Source organism: Coptis chinensis, chromosome 4, assembly GCF_015680905.1.
Source record: "Coptis chinensis isolate HL-2020 chromosome 4, ASM1568090v1, whole genome shotgun sequence".
In the NCBI taxonomy this organism is placed as follows: domain Eukaryota; kingdom Viridiplantae; phylum Streptophyta; class Magnoliopsida; order Ranunculales; family Ranunculaceae; genus Coptis; species Coptis chinensis.
In genome coordinates this window covers 26,582,965-26,605,362 of record NC_141459.1, presented here as the reverse complement: position 1 = coordinate 26,605,362, position 22,398 = coordinate 26,582,965, and the positions used below count along the sequence as shown (strand labels likewise).

Genomic DNA, 22,398 nt, shown 5'->3' with positions numbered 1-22,398 from the left:
TTTCGTTTTTCCGTTTCGTTTGTTTGACGGATCTGCAAAGTCTAATTCAATGAAAGATCTCCTGGCATCATCTAGAAATTCTTCACTGTCAAAGAGAAGGGCGAGGTTAAGTTTTTCTCGGCAGGAGAAATCTCTAGTGCTTCGTGAGAAATAAGTCAACATCGACTTTTCGTGATGATGATTCCTGCTATTAAACCGATCTTTATTTGATCCCGTAAGCATAATGTAATGTAAGCATAAACCAGTCTTTCTAGCTAGTTGTAAGCATAATGTAATGTACTTTTTTCTTTGAAAATTGAAGTACTTGGTGTTTACAAGTGATTTGTATTGTATTTTTAAGCTTAGTAGTCACGATTGCCATCCTTGGTAGTCAAATTTTTCTTTGCATTGTTATTTTCTAATGGCTATTCATTGTATTGATAATCCGGTCGGAGAGTGCACAAGGAGATGCTAAGAAGCGATGGGTTGAGGGCGCATGGCGGGGCGTTTAAGTGGCGTGGAAGGGAATCTGGCGAAGGCGTTGAGCTTTTGGGTTTGAAGATGTCAAGGACTTCTTAGAGTGAAGGGAACATTTTGAAAGCAAGGGTGGTTTGTTTAGGTGGGAAGTTTGCTTTACGTCCTTAATTTTGTTTGCTTCAGTTTGGAGTGAGTTTGTAGCTATATATATATATATATATATATATATATATATATATATATATATATATATATATTTGTCTAAACCATTCTTGTATTCATTGGTTATTGTAGGTTTAGCTGGTCTCGCTACAAAATATGAGAAATTATTTTTTTATTAGCAACCCATCAACAACGGTTTATAACCGTTACAAATGAATTTTAAATTTTTTTTTTTTTTTTAAATTAACTAACAACTTTGGTAACGGTTACAAACCGTTGGTAAAAATTTAACAAATTACCAACGCTTAAAAAGCGTTTGTGAAATAAAAACCGGAAATGTTTTAAATATGTGTACAAAATAGTTATAATAAGTGTTGGAAATTTCTGTTTTGCAACGCTTTTAAAGTTATAAAATATTTCCAATACTTTACCGACGCTATTTGCAAACGCTTAAAAGCGCGTTAAAATTATTAGCAACGCTTTTTTGCCGTTGCAAATAGCCTGTTATGGTGTAGTGATAACCCACTGTGTGAGAAACACTGTAAAGAGGGAAATGAGAGGACTGAGGAGGTTACGGAAAATGAGAGCGGGTTTTAAATATTTACGAACAGGGAGAAAGAAGTAGCCATTTTCTGTTCAGCGAGAGGTCTATATAGTTTACCTGTCCCGGAAGATTGACACGAGTTATGAGCTAACTAGGATAGCCATAGAAAAAACTTAGTAGCATTTAAGAGAGAGACAGAAGGAAAGATAGGACATAAGGAGTAAGGACATACCTATTCAAAATTAAGATTGCAGAATAGAGCTTTCCTTGTAAATTGCAAAGAGTCATAGAGGGAGGGAGTCCATAGTCCATACCATAGTACAAAATATCCCGATATATCGCTATATTTGGGGATATCTATCCGGATTTCAGAAAAAGATATATAAATATCACGATATGTTCAGAGATATATACAACTGTAAATATCGGTGATATTTTAACGATATTTACGATATTTGTGATATTTGGCGATATTTTATGTATATAACAATTTTATTTAATATTTACCATTATATTTTAAATAAATATAAATAATGTATCATGTTATATCAAGAAATATCTACAATATCCACGATATTTATCGATATTTTGGATATATCCACGATATTTGCCGATATTTTGGATATATCCACGATATTTGCATGTGAAACAATGTCAAATATTCTCAAAAAGGGGGATATATCCACGATACATATCCAGAAATTGAATATCGATAAATACCCATATCCTGATATTTTGTACTATGGTCCATACAACCATTATATCATAGCAAATGAAATATTCCAAGTTGGAAGCCAAGTGGAATTACAGCATAAATCATATCTACCCTCACGAGATTACAATTATAATTAAGGTCTGGGACAACCATGCGGGCAAATATAAAACTTGCAATCAGACGAACTGATTAAGGTATTCATCCACGGTTGTGTATTTCACGTCGGGATAAAGTTCACTAGCTTCAACTCCAAATGAAGGTTCAATCTCGAAGTATGTCTGGTCCCCAAGTACATAAGCTGAGTGGCTAATTGACAAACCAACATTTTCTGGAAATGATGCCTCTGCACAAATAAATAAACACATAAAATAAGGACTGTAACGCAAGTATTAGACTGACATAGTGTGAAATATTGTCACTCTTATCGGAGTATAATTTACTGCAATGGGAGTTACTTTTAACCAACCTTGTATGTTTTTGAGAACTTGCTCCTCAGGGACATAAATCTTTTCAAGGCTTTTTCCTATCTTCTTCTCCCACAGGGAGACGAGTTCATTGAAAGATAGGGTATTGAGTGGGGGTTTGATGTAGAGTATCTTGTTCAAGGTCCTTGGATCATCAACCGCTTTAATGGTGAACGTGCCAATGTCATCTTCCTTGTTAAAAACAGCTGAAAATAGAAGTATGCAAACATAAACAGTGATTAGTAGAGTTAACACTGGCTTGGGCTCTGCATCTCAAGTGTCAAATAGACCATTACCTACCATATATATGGCTTATACTAACACGAACAAGTAAATATGCAAGACATCATAGTGACTTGTAGTGATTAATGATATGTACTAATTGCCAACTTCAAATCCCTGATTCACAACTACCACTTCAGCAACCTCTAAGAAACAAATGAAGACTGACAATTTTCATCTCAAAATAATAATGTAGAAATATTGTAGAGTTCGTGATCTAGCGACAATTGGGCATAAATAACATTGGACCTTAATGCCAATGTCACTACTTCTTGTAACTTACTCAATTTCATAAATTGCAGTCTGCTTATAAGTGAAAAGTCAGACTGGTGTACCCGTTTTCAAGCAAGAACTTTCTCTCATAAGCTCTAATTAGCAGATGAGCTAAGATCTACTAAACACAGAAACCATATAACAAAAGAGTACCTTTTGCATTTCCATCCCCCAGGATGACAACTTTTTCTCTAGGAGGAGCTGTGGCTCCAGGCTGGGACAAACTAGGGAGAAAATAGCCTGCAAAGAAGTTTGACGAGACATAAGTGTAAGGAATCCCCTCGGCTTCAATGCTTCGGCGAAGTTGAGCCTTGGTTGCAAAGGCAGTCTTCGCTGGTTCAACAGCACGGGTACGATCCACATCAGTTCCGAATTCCGAAGGGAAGAATCTCTAAAACAAAAAAGGGAAGAAAAGAAAAATCAAGCCACAGATTCATGTACAACATTCTAATAAGATTTTTTACCAATGTCACATCCCAAGGTCATCAGGCAATCTGAAAAGCCCATATGCATAGAGGAAAAGGAAGGTTTAAGGGCAATCTTGCAGATATAAACACATAAAAGCTAAGTTACATTTACACATATAGTTATGTTCGTATCCGACACAGATACAAAGTGTCTGACAAGGAGATATATAAAAAACTGAGGTATATGACATACAATATAATGTCGATATGTGTCCGACACAGAGACACGTGGATACGTATCCAACACTGATTATTTTCAAAATATGGTCTCCGGGTCTAAGCCGCACCAGTATACTCTATTCATATTTCATTTGAAAAATTGCTCCATTGAGAAGAAGCTGAAAGTGCTTTGCCAGGGATTATCCAGGAAATGAAAACAACAATCTGATAGGTGATCCAGTAAGAACCACACAGCTTCACTTCAAGGAAGTGTATACATCATGTAATGGAAGATTAAGGAGTAAAACAAGTCATGTAACATAGCATAAAAAAAGAAAAGGTTCACAAATAATATCACTACAATATGTTGTCATCGATGAGAAGATCAACTTGATCAGTTAATAAATCATTTCAAAATCCAATTGTTGTCATAGATGGGAAGATCAACATATTATAGTCATTTATGCAGCTTCCTCCGGAGGGATAAAAATATCTATTATCATGTGAAAAGCCATTATACTATATTCAAAAATGTTATTTTTCCATTTAATCAAGTTTATTAAGTTTCGATTTTCAAAAAGGATCAAATATTTAGGAAAAAGGGTCTTCAAATATAAGAGAAGTTATATTCTGCTAGATTGTCCACTGTGGTCTCATCTGCACCAGCTCTCTGAATTACCAATGAAAACCAAATGTATACATAAATTTCATTCATATGACGTAGCAGGGTTGTAAAAAATCAAAACGAGCTACATTTATGTCACATCATATTTCTTTAAGAATGTAAAACTTGCTGGAGCAGAACAGGATGGTCGTCATAGCGAGATAAAACCAACAACCAGATCAGGAACACAATTTGCATATAGACACAAGAATTTCTGGTTGGCACTTATTACTTGAAACTTGAAAGTCCTGAGGCGTTAACCGCGATTATTTTAATTAATACTCATACTATGATCAACACTGAGCTTGATACTTAGTACAACAAATTCAAATCAATAAATAAACTGCTATGATCTAACCAAATTTACAATATGAATTCCAATCAGGGCATTGTTTCCATGCAATCATTCATTTCCCTCTATTCGGGGATCGATCACAATCTTACAATTAATTACATTAACCTTAAGAATATAAAAAAGAGATCTGAGTATTACCTTAACATTACCAGCTTCTTTAATGGCAGCAACAATCTTACCCTGATCACCTAGCTGAGCATGACCAAGTGTAGCTATAACCACATCAACTTGCTTTATTGCCTTCACCAAACTCTCATGATCATATAAATCTCCCTGTCCAATATTCAAAAACATATTAATTAACATAAGCCCACAACAATATTATTCCCATATACTACGTAGTACGTACTACAAAACATTAACTTACGTAAATGAGTTTTGCGCCAGATTTCTGGAACTTCTCAATGAGCTTTCCTTTAACAGGATCAGAAACTGTGCTTTTTCTAACTAGAGGAAAAGTGGGATACCCTTGTTTCAAACTTGCTTCTACTATGAACTTTCCGATGTATCCTGTTCCTCCTATGAACAGAATCTTGCTTTTCTCTGCCATTTTCTTTTGGTGATTGGGGCTAGTATATTGGAATACTTTTTCTTTCTTTTGTTTTGTTTTGAGTGGAAGAAGTCAAGTGTTGTTTAAGGAGAGGGCGGGAGTGTATTTATAGAAGAGAAATAGAGAAGTCTGAGGATTATAGGAATTAATAGGTTGACCAATCACCATTCACCAACGTCTTTTTTCTACTTTTACGTTTTTTTTTTGTTGGTTGAAATGTATGTGGACGTGATTTCATATGGTTAGTGAATTTGTCCATGTTCGAAATTGGATGTGGACTAGTTCACAATTCCGTCGATTACGCGAAAAATGTAGCTGTGATTTTGATCGACCACTTTATTAGGTAATAATAAAATGCAGCTGATCTCGAAACTTAAATTAAGAATGCAGTCCCTAACAAATAATAATAACCAATTGAATATGTATGACGTAGACGTTGGACCCAATTACACCTTTTTTTACTCTTATTTTGGTGTTAAGGGCCTATTTCTGAATTGGATCTTCATGTGTCAACACTCAACAAGGTGGTGAAGTGTTAGGTGAATAGTGGGATCACGCGTGATGTGCACAAAAGATGGTGGACCATCGACTTCAAATCAATCTGGAATACAAACAGGATCGAGATGGCCAACCTCCTCCTTCAGCAACACTGGTTTATCTTTCTTTTTCTCTTGATAAAAGGTCTCTGCTCTGGACTCTGGTAGTTTTTGGTTGGACATTCCACACCTTGCTTAATTTCCACTACAAATTTGAAATTTCACTTTGTTGAGTAGAAAATGAGTCCAATTGCAAGGGGAAAAGTTCATTATAAAGCCTTGAATAAATTGTCCAGCCATTAGCCCAAATGCGGAGTCCTGAAGAAAAGAGGCTCAAAATCGGTTGGGTCAACTTGGTCAAATCGGGTCAAACTAGTTAGGATGACACGTACCAACGTTTGGTTGTTTGGTAACTCTCATTTTCCTTCTGGGAAAACGTCGTTGTTTGGTTATTACCACGTTTGATGGGTCCAAGACTAGCCTATTGATTGAGGCACAATGAATATTTCTTCAACAAATCTCTACACTATATGATAGCTGGGTTTTCCGGAACTAACTCTCACTATTGAACCGGCAAATTTTAATTTCTCTATTTATCTAATTGAGAAATACCTTCTTCACTGAAATTATAACCAGCTCCTCCCTTATTAATAATTTAAAACCCCCTCCCCCCTTTTTCAATTAGTCTCCCACTGTTTTTATTCCACACAATCAGAATCCATTAAAACCATGCTGCCTATCGATCTTGAAAAGACCGGTTTAAAAACTGAACAACTATGTGTAGCTCAGTTTGCATATTTGTAGAACATTGAAACATATAGTGCATTGCACGAAAAATATGATTCTTCAACATGGCTTACAACATTAGACACAACATTAGTGGACCTTATTTTTGGCCAGCGTCAGATCCTTATAGAATTGGATTATTAGATCATACGCCCTGATCTAGGAAAAGTGAAAGATGCACAACTTGGAAAATATAATTATAATTCTGAAATAATGAATTTACATTTGGATTGTAAGTTCAGTATCAATTGAATAGGATCCTATAGCTACAAAGTACACATTAGACGTCAATGTTCTCATAGAGTTTGGATTGAGATTTGAGGTTTGATAGATGATAACCAATCGACAAGGGCTCCATTTACAAGCTCGGGCACCTCGTCGTGTGGACAGTGACCTGCCTGCAGATGCACAAGAGAAGTATTTGGATAAAATTCTTTGATCTGGTTAGCCTTTGCAGGCCCAACCCAAGGATCCAAGTCGCCCCATAGCAGCAACAGCGGGCAACTGAGTCTACCCAAGACGCTATTAAGTGTGTACTTGGTCTGATTTGACATGAACCGTGTCATTAATCTGTAGTAAACAAAGCAGCAGAAATCTCATAACATGAGACAGGGGCAACACTGAAGCTGTTTTTCCCTAAAGTCCTTAATATTCATATGTAAATTGAATATATTATTCATATTGAAAGATCAATCTAATTAGAAAAATACCTGTAATAAACTTCTCCGGCGTTGGGGTCCTCTGCTGGTTTTGTTATCGATTCTACAAGATAGTCATCCACATTGGAGCTATTGACATATACCTGGTTGACAAAAATTTCCTGTTAAATAATATGGAACACACATAAATCACAAGGTAGTGGTCTAGTGGTCTAGTACTCTAGTAGACAGGGACAAAGGGTAAGCCTTGGAAACCGAATAAAGATATTTCTACTGGAGGTAATCGGGTAGGACCAGAAAAATGCAAAAGACACACTCCTTCCTATCCAAAACACAGAACCACCACATGGGGCACCAGAAGAACCTCCACCAAGAAGATCATCTAAAAGCCGGTGGTTCTGATGTTAGATATTCAGCTGGAAACTAAAAGGTCGCAGATTATAACATATTGGGAAAGTAAATGCAAGTGTACATTTGGGACTTATGGAGCAGCATATTCATACCACTCTGCATGTCCTACTTCTAATTGTGGACAAGGATCATTTTTAATCCTCCTTCAAAAGGCATTCATGCTAGACCGACGGTAACACATTGAGTTTGTCTACGATCAATACTAGGACTAAGTACAACTCTAAAGTCAAGCTATACAGATGACTCATGTTACCCCTCAACTTCAAAATGCAAAGCAGATCGTAGGTAGAAGCGTACACTTTCTAAGACTGATTTGACGCGTCCAGGTTGCTTGGCTTGCCAAAATAAAAAACCAAGTACTATACGCTGAAAAACCTCCTTCAATGGCTTCAATAGGAGCTTTTGTAAGATATTTTCCTCGGGTCTATTCTCAGTTTGTCCACTAGCACTCCCAAACTGTCCAGCAGAGTTGAGTAATGCAACACCAATGACCTGCTCAGGTGAGTCCGCAGCTGAAATCAAGGCAGTAAATCCACCAAGACTGAAGAACAACCATTGCAACAAATTCAAGGTTACACATTTATTCCATACAAATTCTAAACAAGGACAAAGCACTAGGTGAGAACTGAATGGTTTATAACATTCATGGAGGTGAGAATACTAGAAGCCTTTTCTTTTTCTTTTTCTTTTTCTTATTTAAAATTGGTAGACTTGCTTCTTACTTTGATAGTAAGTTTATAGGAAGTATGCAATTCTTTTGACCAAAAATATAAGCAGTAATCATAGTATCAAACACATCTAAGCATGATAGGCAAGAACAAGAAAAAATCATACTCTAATGCAGTATAAGGTACCACATGTTTTTATTTCAAATGATGTGCCCCACCATCTCATTCATGGCGCTTAGGGCATCTCCAATGGGGGGTGTAAAATTACACCTCCACGTAGATGCCATTAGGATTTTACAACTCTAATTGCGTACTATTGTATAGCCTATAAATATCCACACTCTATACTCCCCAATGGAGAAGTGTAAAAAAAAATTAGATTTTAAACTCAGATGTCACTTAAAGTGACGTCTCTCTTTAATTTAAACTAGGACGTCACTTTAAGTGACATCCGAGTTAAAAAATTACTTTAGAATTAGAAAGGGACGTTACTTAAAGTGACGTCCGAAATTTTTTTTGTTCGGACGTTGGTTAAAGTGTCGCCCGAGCTATTTATCAACTGATAGCGAGATGGGGAATTCCCCACCTCCTCTATCAACTAATACTCTATTATCTATAGTATACCACCCCCATTGGAAAGAGATTTTTGACATTTGGAGTGTAAACTTTATACTCTATACGGTTTACACCCTCCATTGGAGATGCCCTTATAGAAAAAAGATAATCACCTCAACATATCTTTCAGAAATGTCGCTTACTCGCTTAGTTTTCTTGCATTTCAATATCTTAGGGCTGAAACAATTGCACCACTTGCTAACATCAGTATAAACTAAGTGAAACCAAGTTTTTCTGACATCCTGCTACTCCACAAAGGTCTGCTACTAGTGCTTGATTTATCAGTTAAATAAAGATGCTAAAATGCAGGTCAAGGCTTCTTGTCATTAATTACACGAGAGTTAAATCAGATCTTGGAGACGCTATGCAGCAACTTAAATTGAATTAAAATTATGGCCAGATTAGGTACTCAGAAAAGCATAAAAAGAGTTCAAACGTAGAGCTTTTTGCAAAAAAGTTCATCATCTAACTAGAAAGTGCACGTCCATTGGCGTTCCAGTTTTAAGGTTTGCAGCATACATAATCTTTTCTAATGAAAGGTTCACACTCTAAGTAATTTATTAATAAGAATAGACTAAAAAACGCACTGCAGTATGCACCCTACTCCATTAAGCGGTATACTTAGCTAGACTGTTGATCTTCCCTCTTACAAATTTATAACTTATGTTATCATTCAACTTTCATGAACTTTCCTTAACAATTTCTAAGAACAACTTATTTAGAATTGGTTTTTCTTTTCAAAGGAAAATCACAACCAGTTTACAATTGGAAAAAATAAGCCAATCAAATATGTGTAGGAAGTCTGCTTATGGATTTGAAAAACATGATGTCTTCCACAGTAACATGTGAGCATGTGCTTGTGTGTTGTGAAGTATATACTTAATACCATAAGCTGCTGGCATGTCAATTTTCATAATAAGTAACAGCTTCTATACAGAAAAGGAACAAATCAGGAGATCATGATCTTAAATGACCCAAACTTTTTAAGATCTATACCTGTTTCCAACCAAAATGGTAGGCTCCTTGACTACTTCCTTCAAGAAATCCACGACTTGGTCCCTCCATACCATGGCGTCATACTCAACAAGTGCTTTATCACTCCAGCCAAAGCCTAGCAAATCCAGAGCATATACTTTGTACTTTTTAGCCAATTCGGGTATGTTGTATCTGCATACATGGTAAAGAGACTTTCTTATACATTTGCAGCTGTGTCAAAAAGAATGTAAGCACATAACAGATGGAATCACAAATACTCATCAATTCCGTTCTCATAACCCTACTTTTCCATGTTAGAGGACTCGTAAGGAAAAAAATAAACATATTGATTTCAAATGTCAGAAAATAACAAGTCTAAAGCGCTGAAACAACATAAACTATCATAGTGTCATGATATAACATCAAGATAAATACGAAGGATGGTGTTTCAATGTAAAGATTAATACAGGTGTCACCATTTGCTACCCAAAAGTCGATAAATATAACAATCGACCGGTGTACAAATGCGGGTGAAAATACACTAGAGCCACCAAGATTAATGGTGGTCCCAAATAAGTATCACTTATGAGCCCAAGAAATTAAGAACTTCTACTTTTAATATTGATAGTGAAAGCAAAAGAAGAGTGACTATCTTTCAAGTTTTCAACTTAAGAAGTTATAAATGACTAATTGCATATAAAAGAGTATTTCAAGTGTCCACTGAATTTCATCAATCAATGATGAACCATCTTCAAGTGCTCATTTATCCATGTTGGACACCATTTAAGTTCGAGCAAAAAATGCACTTTACAGAATTACAGTATCACAAAAAAGGGGCGGTATGTGATACTCCTAATAATGTAACTTAAATTTCATTAAGTGCCAATACATGTGGTGATAAAGAGTACAAACCTCCAATGAAACGCAGAAGCCCCAAATCCATGGATAAGGACTATCGGCAATCCTTCTCCTTGTTCTACATAATGTATTTTATGACCCTTCCACGTCCAAAAGTTGTAGCCATCTGACTTGAATGGTAATCTTTCCATCCCTACAAACATAATTATTCCAACATAGTCCACAACATATATATTAAACTCGTATCACCAAAGAATGTCTTAAAATTATTTCAACATAGTCAGTTGAAAGAATAGATGAACACTAATTCAAATGAGATGCAAACAGGTAATAAGTTTACCTTGAAATGGATCAGCACTAGCTGCAGTGTCAAGAACCGAAACGCCGGCAACAACTAGTCCTTTAAATGCAAAATCTCTTCTAAGTACTCCACATCTACTCCCTTTCAAGAAAAAAATATACCAACATAAACAACCAATGCTAAAAACTGAAGATAATGGAAATGTATAGAAAAAAAAACTTACTATGCTGCAGGTAAGTACTCTTTGATGGTACGAGGTATTGGCGTGAGAGTGGTTTTAAAAACTGTGTTCTAAGTGAAGGTGAAATGGTACTACTTGAACAAGACATTCCTTAAAAACTGAAATGGTGAGGCAAGTAGTTAAAGAGAAGATATTAAATGCGGGTTTCTCTTGTGAAACAAGTTAAAAGCGTGGAAGAATATGATACGAGGAGTTTGAACTGATGAGTGTTCGTGTTTCTGTGGATGGTGTACGCTCGGAACTGTGGCGGATTTTGGACCAATTGAACTGACCCTTTAGATTTTTTTATCGGGATTTTGGCTTTTTACTCCATGATTTCACATACACAGGCAGTTCCCTTCATATATACCGATATTCTCAAATTTCAAAGCTAACCCAATTTCAGGAGTGATTTATTCGGGACGTCTATAATTGGGTTTCAATTTTTTAAAAAATTGGAGAAAAATTCGGTCAAATATTTGGCAGGGCGAGAAACATACATCTATACAGTAGTTCGTGAATAATTCGATGTTCTCTAATAAAAATAATCCACTTTTATCTATTTCACAAAATATAAATCAAAACTATATAAAATCACTTGTATTAAGTCTTTTATCTAAAACAAAACATCTTAACAATGGAAAAGCTCAAAATTCCTTTTGAACCACGCATCTCCTCCTAACAAATATGAAATGTTCTTAATATATATATATATATATATATATATATATATATATATATATATATATATATAGGATCTTAAAAGATTTAAATAAGGATCTTAAATAAGTACCAAATCTAAAACAACCACAACTTCACCTACAAAATAATTTAAAATATAATCTTTTGTGCATATAATCTACTAACCATAAAGAATATCTCTATAAAAATTTAACTCGTTTGATATTTTCTAACTTAGATAAAAATTGTTGTCCACTTTTGAAAAAATATCTAACGGTCCAGAAGTGTATAGTTTTTGAAATCATCTTTTGCCAATGTTAAAAATTGTCAAACAAGTTGAATTTTTGTAGAGATGTTCTTTATGGTTAATAGATCATATGCACAAAAGATTAGGTTTTAAATTATTTTGTAGGTGAAATTGTGGTTGTTTTATATTTGGTCCTTATTTAAGGTCCTTTTAGGAGTCGGAGTGTATATATATATCGGTTAGGCTATAGTGACACAGTTATAGTGCCACCCTTATCTCACTCCCCTCCTGATCCCTTGGATCTCTTCTCTAGATCATCAGATCTAATTCACTCAAAAATCGTAAAATTTCAAAATCTTGAAGTATTTCAAAACCAAAAAAAGGAAAAAAGGAAAAATCGCGAAATTTGAGAAGAAAACTTATCTCGGTCTTTTTCTTCTTCTCCAAAACCCAAACAACAATAGCTATAATTCATGACCCAAAATTTTGAAACCCACGAATTGATTCACGAATTGATTTTGAAGTTTGATTCATATTTTGATTTTGAGTTTGATTCAAAAACTGATAAAGTGGGCGCACACCAAGGAGTTCATCAGGAAATAGCTGGAAAAGGAACTGTAAGTACATAATTTCGCGATGGTTTTTAACTGGTTTGGCAAAAATTGGTTTTTCAGTTGTCCACATATTCGTTTGAAGCCATAATTCATAACTATAATTCATATACAAAAGCATAAGCCATAAACATTGGCAAAATCAATTTGTTTAAAAACATAAGTTTGTTTTGAGTAATTACCTTGAATATGATATGCTCAAATATTGTTTAAACATTACTTAATATTGTTTGAATATATGGCAGACACAAATATTGTCTATAATATTGTTTTAACTAGCATATTCGGTGAACTCTGTCAGAGTTTTAACTAGTATTTTCGGTGAACTCTGTCAGAGTTTTGAACTAGCATATTTGGTGAACTCTGTCAAAGTTTTAACTAACATTTTCGGTGAACTCTATCAAAGTTTTAACTAGCATTTTCGGTGAACTCTGTCAGAGTTTTGAACTAGCATTTTCAGTGAACTCTGTCAAAATTAATTGGGATTTTCTTCTGTTTAACTTCTGTTTGTTCATTTGTTTTTTAATGTTATTGTTTTAGGTGTTCATGCTGGGTCAAGTGTTGTTCTGTGTCCCTTGATTTCCCCTCTGTGATTGTTGAATACTTTCGTTTAGTGCTGTCTTGATTAACTCATGTCAGACATGGTATATTGATTCCAGTCTTTTATTGGATTTGTAGGGGTTGGAGAGTATACCTGCAAAATGAGCATGGAACATCAACTGAGGCCCTTAGTTATATGATTGTAGTTGATTTCAATTCTCATGTTGTTGCATTATTTGCACATGAACTGTTTCATGCAGTCATAGAAGTTCCTCATTAGTATTCAATGACTCGGTATTGTCGATTCAGTTTAACTGAGTGCACTCAAATATGTTTTTTATTTTGCTGATGTCTCTGCCGTGAGGAAGTTGCTAGGGTATTGTATTTTATTTTGCTTGATATATTGGGCGATGTGGTCTATAATGGTTATTTCTGAAGTTAGCTCATGACATCTGACACATGGATTCATACTCTGATAATCAAGTATTTAAATAGTTGTATAGGCTTTGCTTTGCTTTGCGTTTGCCTTTGCTCTGACACATGAAAGAGCCTTTGCTTGCATTTTGCCTGTCAGAGTTTTGAAACTTTGAAACAACAATACAGAGAAATGTACTCCCATCGCTTTTTTTTTTTTTTGATAGGTTTCTTTATGGCTATGAACCTTTGAATTCCCCTGCCCACCTGGATTTCATATCTTAGACTCTGCCTAAAGGCGAGGCAATAGAATTGTGATTGTCAAGAACACATAATCCTAACTAATGTTCTCAACTCACACACCTCATGATGTAGATATGAATGAAAGATTTCCAAGAATTGAAGAAAAGCAATGTGTTTATTGATTGATGATAAAGTTTGTTACAATTTCTCTTTGGTTCACTCTTTCTCTCTTATGTTTATACAGTTTTTTGTAATCTGAATTCAATCAATCCTTTCTTCCTCATCCAGCCTTTTTATAGTCTTCCCAAATGCCTTTTACCCAACCTGCTTTCGCCACGTGTCCTTTCTCTTTCTATTCCCTTTCCCGCCTTATGCTTGCAAAACATTTCAAATATCCTTGACATCTATCGAGATATTGGCCCTTATGCCAATATCTCAAGTTTTAAAATACTGAAAGAAACATATCTATGAGTACGATATTTGCCCACTACATCGCCCCCTCTCAAAATTTTGAAATTTTCATTTGAAATTTAAACTTTTCGAGAAGCGGCTATATTAGAGAACGGATTTGAAAACTGTCGGGCCCAAATAACCACCCGGTCCAATATTTAACACTACGAACCTCAAAAAAACAAACCGTCTCTCAATCTTTAGCTTTCTGGATACGCTTCTTCTCCAACAAAACTCTGGTCTCATCGTCTTCCTTTTACCAGCAAGTTACACTCGCTTCCTTGAAAAACTACGACTCTTGGCAACCCAATAGGTATGCTTCTTTTTTCTTGCACTTTGTTAAGCTTTCTATACCATGTATTGCAGTACTTATTTTAGTAATACTAGATACGATAGTTTGTCTTAACTTTAGTTTCTGACATTTGAATCCCTTAAACCTACATGTGCTTATGTGTTAATGCTTATGCAATGACATACATTACTACCTTAAACTTCAAAACATGTAAAAGTTCAAATCTTTTTATTCATAATATTATTTGCATCTTTTTGTTTGTTCTAGCTTAACTATTGGCATATATCACAATATTTCCGATATTCAAACACTATGTTACTCCGATATATATATCTATACATCGGTATTTCCAATGATTCAACTTTTATATCGACATTTCCGATACTCTAATATCATACTGCTAATAATGTTTTGTAAATCTTGAATTGACAATATTAAAAATACCTTTGTCATCCCTTCTTTGTGTATAGTCGTTTCAATGACCAGTGAAGATATCACCTCTGATGTTAGCCTCTATTCTGAGGATACCATATCGGATGATATCCTTTCTAATGATATACTTCCTGATGATAGACCTCATAGCCAAAACTTTGCTTCCACTTCGACCACTCGATCTCGGCTTCAGATTTCTTGGGAACTATCTTACGTTGTAGAAGGCATTCCCTGCCATCCTTTTGCAACCAGTGACTCTGAATCTGAACGCGATACTATTGAAGATACCAGTCAATGGCACAAAGGACTTTGCAGTTTTTTCATAAAGCGACCAAGCCTAGCTTTAGTTCAAGCCGCCTATCAAATTCCTTCCTCCCTTTATTTACAACATTATGCTGGTACTCAGGCTTTTACTCAGTGTCAGAGTGGTACCAAAGAGGGAATCATTGTTACTGTTAGCCAACTCACCGCTGGACTGAGATTTCCTTCATCCAATCTCGATCGTGAAGTGCTGAACCATTTGAATATTTCTCCTGGTCAGGGTATGGGTAACTTCTAGAGATTGATGTTTGTCTGTAATTATTACAATAGCCACTTTTCCCCTGATAGGTATGAAGCTGACCGAATCAGGCTATCCAATATTCTTATGCACTATCGATTTTGTGAAAAGATTATCGGATATTTTTATCCCAAAAAACATACCCAAAGAAACATTAGGGGTATCCTCCGTAAAAATCATAAGAGCGATAAGGAGTGGACCAAATATCTTATTGTTGTTATGGGTAAATGGGAAAGCGCCGATAGCCCAGCAAATCCTCCTTTGAAACATCAAGTCTTCAACTCCGCAGGTATGTCCTCCCTTTGATTTGTTTTCGCTCTTTAGATCTCGGAAATCCCATGTCTGATATCACTCTTCTTTGCGTCTTTTCAGTATTTCTCCCTCATTTTGCAAAAGCTCGTGTGAACTCCAGAGAGTTCTCAGACTTCTAGAAGGGACTAAAAAAACTGTCAATATTAAGACTGGGGCTGATAAAGAAGGGAATCCCAAAATCACTGTTCCCTTTCCTGATATCTCAAACTATCGCGCACCTCTTTATGTACTCAAACACCGAGCTCTTCAAAAAATGGGTCAGTCGCCAATTCCCACTCAATCTCCTTTAAAAAATTCCTCAGACGATCTTTCCTTTCTTGTATCCTCCTTTGCCTTGCATGACTTGCCTCCTAAACTTCCCAAAAGTTTCTATGATTATTTAGATAACAATTGTACCATGACTCCCAATCTTTTTCCTCATATTAAAGAAGAGGTTCCTAACTTTTATGAATATCCGATTTTACAAAATATATTTAATGAGCATCTTTTATTGTATACAGACATGGCTCTTTGGATGCCGATGAATCCCAACGCTAGTCGCTACTTATCTGAAAAAGGGAAAAGAAAGCATCTGAGCCTTCCTCAGCACTAACTAATGCTGATAAACAAGCTGCTCCTTCTTCCATTCCTACTAAGCTACTTCTACTGCTACTAAGGACAAGCTTCCTACTTCTTCTCAGCAAAACACCTCCATCCCCCCATCAACTAATATTGTCCCTTCTAAAAGAAGAAAAACCCATTCATGGGGTGAGAGTGGTCTTGCCGATGGTCAAAACCTTAATTCTATTTCGTCAGCCGATGCCAGCCAACTCTTCAGACCTATGTTTCACCTTACTGATGGCAGCAATGTCCCTTTAACAACCTCACTTTTTGAAGATACTAATAAGGACGAGTTGGGTGTCACCTTGGCTAGCAGTTGTGTTCTTCCTAAAGATAAGCTTGTTGCCATCAACATTAATCCCACTGATCGCCTTACCCAGTATTGCGATTACATGGAGAAGGTACTTATGTCTTGTCTTCTCTCATTTCATCCTGATTTCACCTTTCACTTTGTGCTTATCTATTTTTGATATCTTTATAGGCCAAAGTGCTTACCATGGCTCAGTTCGATTTGCTTCATAAACAAGAGTGCGAGATCGGGCGTCTTAGAAAAACAATGACCTCTCAGCAATCAGAATTTGATAGATTAACCTGAGAGAATAACAACTTCAAGAAAGAAGTCGATCAATTGAAGACTGATATGAAAGCTGCAATCTGAAAAAGCTGAGAAGATTTTATCTGATAAACTGGCTGAACATGCCGAGATTGTGAAGAAAATGTTTGAAGACTTTGATTTCGAAAGGAAAAAATATGAAGAAACCTCTGAAGCTGCTGATGCTGAGTACAACACTGTCATAGCCATAGTAAATTCTCTAGGCGACAAGTTGGATATTTGTAAACCCTTTGTTCCACGTAACGTTCTTGTGGAAAATGATATGATTTTTGATGATGAAGGAGATATAGCCCCCTCTAATCCTAATGTGACTGATACCACCAACTTGCAGATTACTCCTGATACTGCTCAAAACACTAATGCTACTCTGTCTGATGTCGATGCCCTTCTCAACAATCCTCCCCTTTAAACTATCATCTTTTTAATTCAAATGTTGTATTCTCCGAACAAGTGATACTTTTTGATTGCTATAATTTCTAAATTTCCATGGTTTTTTGCCCTTATTGGTACTTATATATATTAAGGCAATATGTTTGTACTTGCTTTCATTGAAAATCACACTTTTCGATACCCTCACAAAAGAAAAAACTATCAACAACACTTAGACTTGTATCAATAGAAAATATAATTTTCGATACCCTCAACCAAAAAGAGAGTATCGGTGATACTTAGACTTGTATCAAAAAGAAAATATAATTTTCGATACCCTCAACCAAAAAGAGAATATCGGCGATACTTAGACTTGTATCAAAAAGAAAATATAATTTTCGATATCGTACTTTCAACCAAAAAGAGAGTATCGGCAATACTTAGATTTGTATCAAAAAGAAAATATAATTTTCGATACCCTCAACCAAAAAGAGAGTATCGGCGATACTTAGACTTGTATCAAAAAGAAAATATAATTTTCGATACCCTCAACCAAAAAGAGAGTATCGACGATACTTAAACTTGTATCAAAAAGAAAATATAATTTTCGATACCTTCAACCAAAAAGAGAGTATCGGCAATACTTAGACTTGTATAAAAAAAAAATTTGATACCCTCAACCAAAAAGAGAGTATCGGTGATACTTAGACTTGTATTAAAAATAAAATATAATTTTCGATACCCTCAACCAAAAAGAGAGTATCAGCGATACTTAGACTTGTATCAAAACGAAAATATAATTTTCAATACCTTCAACCAAAAAGAGAGTATCGGCGATACTTGGGCTTGTATCAAAAAGAAAATATAATTTTCGATACCATCAACCAAAAAGAGAGTATCGGCAATACTTAGACTTGTATCAAAAGAAAACATAATTTTCAATACCCTCAACCAAAAAGAGAGTATCGGCGATACTTAGACTTGTATCAATCTGACAATTTAATTTTACCTTTGTTATTATTAACAAACATAAAGCATTGCAACATACCTTTATTATCGAATGATCTTTAATGTCTCATCCTTTGCTGATGTCTCGCATGATATTATCATTTATGTACTTCTATGAACTTTTCATGCCTGATATCTGCCTTTGTTTTTGATATCAGGACTTTTTGACAATACGCTGAGATCAATATTTCTGTCAATTTTAGGACTTTTTATGCCTGATATCTGCCCCTGTTTTTTATATCAGGAGTTTTTGACAATAGGCCTAACATTAACATCTCTGTCAATCTCAGGACTTTTTATGTCTGATATCTGCCACTGTTTTTGACATCAGGACTTTTTGACAATACGCTTGAGATCAATATTTCTGTCAATCTCAGGACTTTTTATGCATGATATATGTCCCTGTTTTTTATATTAGGACTTTTTGACAATACGCCTGAGATCAATATTTCTGTCAATCTTAGGACTTTTTATGCCTGATATCTGCCCCTGTTTTTGATATCAGGAGTTTTTGACAATATGCCTAACATTAACATCTCTGTCAATCTCAGGACTTTTTATGCCTGATATCTGCCACTGTTTTTGACATCATAACTTTTTGACAATACGCCTGAGATCAACATTTCTGTCAATCTCAGGACTTTTTATGCATGATATCTGTCCCTGTTTTTGATATCATGACTTTTTGACAATATGCCCGATATCAACACGTCTGTCGATATCAGGACTTCTTACGCCTAATATCAACATTTCTGTCAATACTAGGACTTTTGACAATATGCTTGATACCAACACGTCTGTTGATACCAGGACTTCTTACGCCTGATATCACCATCTCTGCCGACACCAGGGCTTCTTACGCTTAATATCTGTCATTGTTTCTGATATCAAGACTTTTTGACGATATGCCTGATGTCAATATTTCTATTGATACCAGGACTTTTTATGCTTGATATCTGCCTCTATTTCTGATATCAGGTCTTTTTGACAATATGCTTGATATCAATATTTCTATCGATACCAGGACTTTTTATGCCTGATATCTGCCACTGTTTCTAATATCAGGACTTTTTGCCAATATGTCAGATATCAATATTTCTATCGATCCCAAGACTTTTTATCATATGATATCATCATATATTTTTACACAAAAATTGAAATTTGAAACTTGAATCCATTTGTATTGAATTGAAAATTCATGTTACACAGCTTAATTTCCCATAAAATTTGAAAAATACATTATTGATAGAATACTTTCAGATTATTGACATTCTGAGGCTTTGCTAGCAATTCACCATCACCCTTCTTTAGATAGTACACTCCATTTATCCCCACCTTATGGACAATGTATGTGCCTTCCCAATTTGTCGATAATTTTCCAGCTCCCTTTTCTTTTGTCGCCTGTGTAACCTCTTTCATCACTGGGTCACCTTCTTGGAAATTTCTTTCTTTAACTTTCTTATTAAATGCTTTTCTGAGCTGCCTGTGATAGGAATCAAGCTTCATTCTTGCTTGCTCCCTTCTCTCTTCCAAATTCAAGACTTCTACCTGCATCCCCTAGTCATTCAACCTTTTTTCTACAAGCATTGTCCTTGATGTCGATACTACCATCTCAGCTGGAGTCACTGCTTCCATACCATAAGCTAGAGTAAATGGCGATTCCCCCGTTGCTACTCTTGGAGTTGTTCTGTATGCCCACAACACATTGTTTAACTCATCAACCCATAAATTTTCTTATCCTTCAACTTCTTTTTGATGTTGTCCATAATGGTCATATTTGTTGCTTCAGCTTGCCCATTCCCTTAAGCGTAATAAGGTGCTGATGTAAAGTGCTTAATCATGTACGATTCTAAAAAATCTTTCACTTTACCACCAATGAATTGAGGACCATTATCTGATATAATAGTATATGGCAATCCGTATCGACAAACCACTCTTTCAAACAGAAAACCAATGATGTATTGCTCTTTGACATGTTGCAAGGCTATCGTTCTACCCACTTAGTGAAGTAGTCAGTTACTGCTAACATGAATCTTTTCTTCCCTTTTCCAGGTACTAGAGGACCCACGATGTCCATCCCTCATAATGCGAATGACCATGGGTTCGAGACATAATGTAACTCCTCTGCTGGCACATGAATGGCATGTCCATGCTTCTGACATTGGATACACTTTTTTGCATATCGCAGACAGTCCCTCCGCATTTGTGGCCAGAAATATCCCTGCCTTGCAATCTTACTTACCAACGATCTTTTTGCCGAATGATGCCCACATTCCCCTTCATGCATTTCTCCAATAATTTTCTGAGAATCTTCTGTCGATATACATTTTAAATGTGGTCCTCCTGGATTTTTTCGATATAGTTGATCGTCAATTAATAGATATCTTTCAGCTCTTCTTTTTACCCTTCTAACCTCATTCTTATCTGCTGGTTGTTTTCCTTCTGACAAAAATAGAATATAATCACTCAACCATGACACCCCCAACATGTCTATTTCCATCACCTCTATATGTTTTATACTAATACTTGGAGTTTGCTGAACACCGTTATGCAATAGACGACCTTCCTCATTTTCAAGCATAGCAGCTACATATGCAATGCATCAGCATGTCGGTTTTCTGCCCTGTCGAGATGCTGAAAAATAATCTTTCTGAAATCTTTGAGCTTTACTCTTACCAAATTCAAATAATCTATCATGTTTTCGCACTTTTCAGAATATCCTCCATTGAATTGGCTTATCACCAACTGAGAATCGCTGAAAACTGATAAGTCTTTGATGTTTAATGATTTAGCCATCTCCAAACCTGTTATTAGAGCTTCATATTCAACTTCATTGTTAGAAGCGTGAAAACCTAAAGTAACTGCTGACTCGAAGTCTTTGGTTTTCTGGAGTTATCAGCATAGTGTCGATACCACATCCTTTTTGGCCTAATGATCCATCTACAAAGAGCCTCCATCCATTTGTGCTGACCCAAGGATCATCCCCATCCATTGCATTATTAGGCTCTTGTAACAGTAGAATATTATCCTCTTCAACCTCCCAATCTTCATCTTCTGCAGGAAAATCTGCTAAGAAATCTGCTAAAACTTGGCTTTTCTCCGATACTCTATTCTTATATTCAATCCCAAACTCATCAATAATAACTAACCACTTCGCCATTCTCCCCGACTTAGCTGTCTTAGCTAAAGTTTGTTTCAGAGGAAGATTTGTCATTACTACTACTGAATGGGATTGAAAATAAGGCTTTAATCGTTGAGTAGAATATAAGAGAGCTAACGCATATTTTTCTAACATTGAGTATCGAGTTTCAGCTTTAAGCATTGTTTTAGATTGAAAATACACAGGTCGCTCAGCTCCATCTTCCACTTTGATGAGTACTGAACTGATAGCGAAATCCAAAACGGCGAGGTATAAGAATAACATATCGCCTTCTTCTGGTTTTATCAGAGTTGGTACTTCCTGCAGATACTTCTTTAACTCGGTGAACGCAAGTTCGCATTCCTCACCCCATACAAACTTTGTATTCTTCTTCAACAATTTGAATAAAGGTTTACATCTATCGGAAGTTTGAGATATAAACCTATTCAAAGCTACAATTCTGCCTGTCAGTTTTTGAATTTGCTTCTTTGTACTAGGTGAAGGCATCTGTTGGATAGCTCGAATTTAATCTGGGTTAACATCAATTCCTCGTTTTGTGACGATATATCCGAGGAATTTCCCTGAACTTACCCCGAAAGTACATTTTTCAGGGTTAAGCTTCATATTGAACTGTCGGAATATTTGAAACACCGTATCTAAATCTTGAACATGACTATTCGCCTTTTTTTATTTGATAACCATATCATCTATGTATACTTCCACAATATGCTTAATCATATGTTTGAACATCTTTTCTACCAATCGTTG

At 35.7% G+C, this 22,398-nt stretch overlaps 2 protein-coding genes across 2 annotated transcripts; both read right to left on the bottom strand.

The window, feature by feature from the left end:
• Positions 1-1,823: 1,823 nt before the first annotated feature.
• LOC147502951 (phenylcoumaran benzylic ether reductase Pyrc5-like) lies at positions 1,824-5,203 on the bottom strand. The gene is made up of 5 exons (XM_086607764.1): positions 4,909-5,203; positions 4,680-4,814; positions 3,050-3,287; positions 2,344-2,547; positions 1,824-2,220 (listed from the first exon to the last, which is right to left on the bottom strand). Exons 1-5 carry the CDS (start codon positions 5,089-5,091, stop codon positions 2,054-2,056), a joined length of 927 nt encoding a protein of 308 aa, XP_086463890.1. The 5' UTR covers positions 5,092-5,203; the 3' UTR covers positions 1,824-2,053.
• Positions 5,204-6,589: 1,386 nt separating this feature from the next.
• On the bottom strand, positions 6,590-11,479 carry LOC147502950 (alpha/beta-Hydrolases superfamily protein). The gene is made up of 7 exons (XM_086607763.1): positions 11,124-11,479; positions 10,940-11,041; positions 10,654-10,792; positions 9,763-9,933; positions 7,781-8,024; positions 7,124-7,215; positions 6,590-6,983 (listed from the first exon to the last, which is right to left on the bottom strand). The coding sequence occupies exons 1-7, from the start codon at positions 11,227-11,229 to the stop codon at positions 6,710-6,712; spliced, it is 1,128 nt and encodes a 375-aa protein (XP_086463889.1). The 5' UTR covers positions 11,230-11,479; the 3' UTR covers positions 6,590-6,709.
• Positions 11,480-22,398: the final 10,919 nt, after the last annotated feature.

What these genes read in the sequence shown, in the direction of transcription:
- LOC147502951 (XM_086607764.1), bottom strand. Translation starts at nt 5,091, where the DNA reads ATGGCAGAGAAAAGCAAGATTCTGTTCATAGGAGGAACAGGATACATC. An exon ending in CTGGCGCAAAACTCATTTAC is followed by an intron (nt 4,815 to 4,908) that starts GTAAGTTAATGT and finishes AATATTGGACAG; the next exon opens with GGAGATTTATATGATCATGA. An exon ending in GGGGGATGGAAATGCAAAAG is followed by an intron (nt 2,548 to 3,049) that starts GTACTCTTTTGT and finishes TTCTATTTTCAG; the next exon opens with CTGTTTTTAACAAGGAAGAT.
- LOC147502950 (XM_086607763.1), bottom strand. Translation starts at nt 11,229, where the DNA reads ATGTCTTGTTCAAGTAGTACCATTTCACCTTCACTTAGAACACAGTTT. An exon ending in GCTTCTGCGTTTCATTGGAG is followed by an intron (nt 9,934 to 10,653) that starts GTTTGTACTCTT and finishes CCATGTATGCAG; the next exon opens with ATACAACATACCCGAATTGG. An exon ending in ACCATTTTGGTTGGAAACAG is followed by an intron (nt 8,025 to 9,762) that starts GTATAGATCTTA and finishes GTTGTTCTTCAG; the next exon opens with TCTTGGTGGATTTACTGCCT.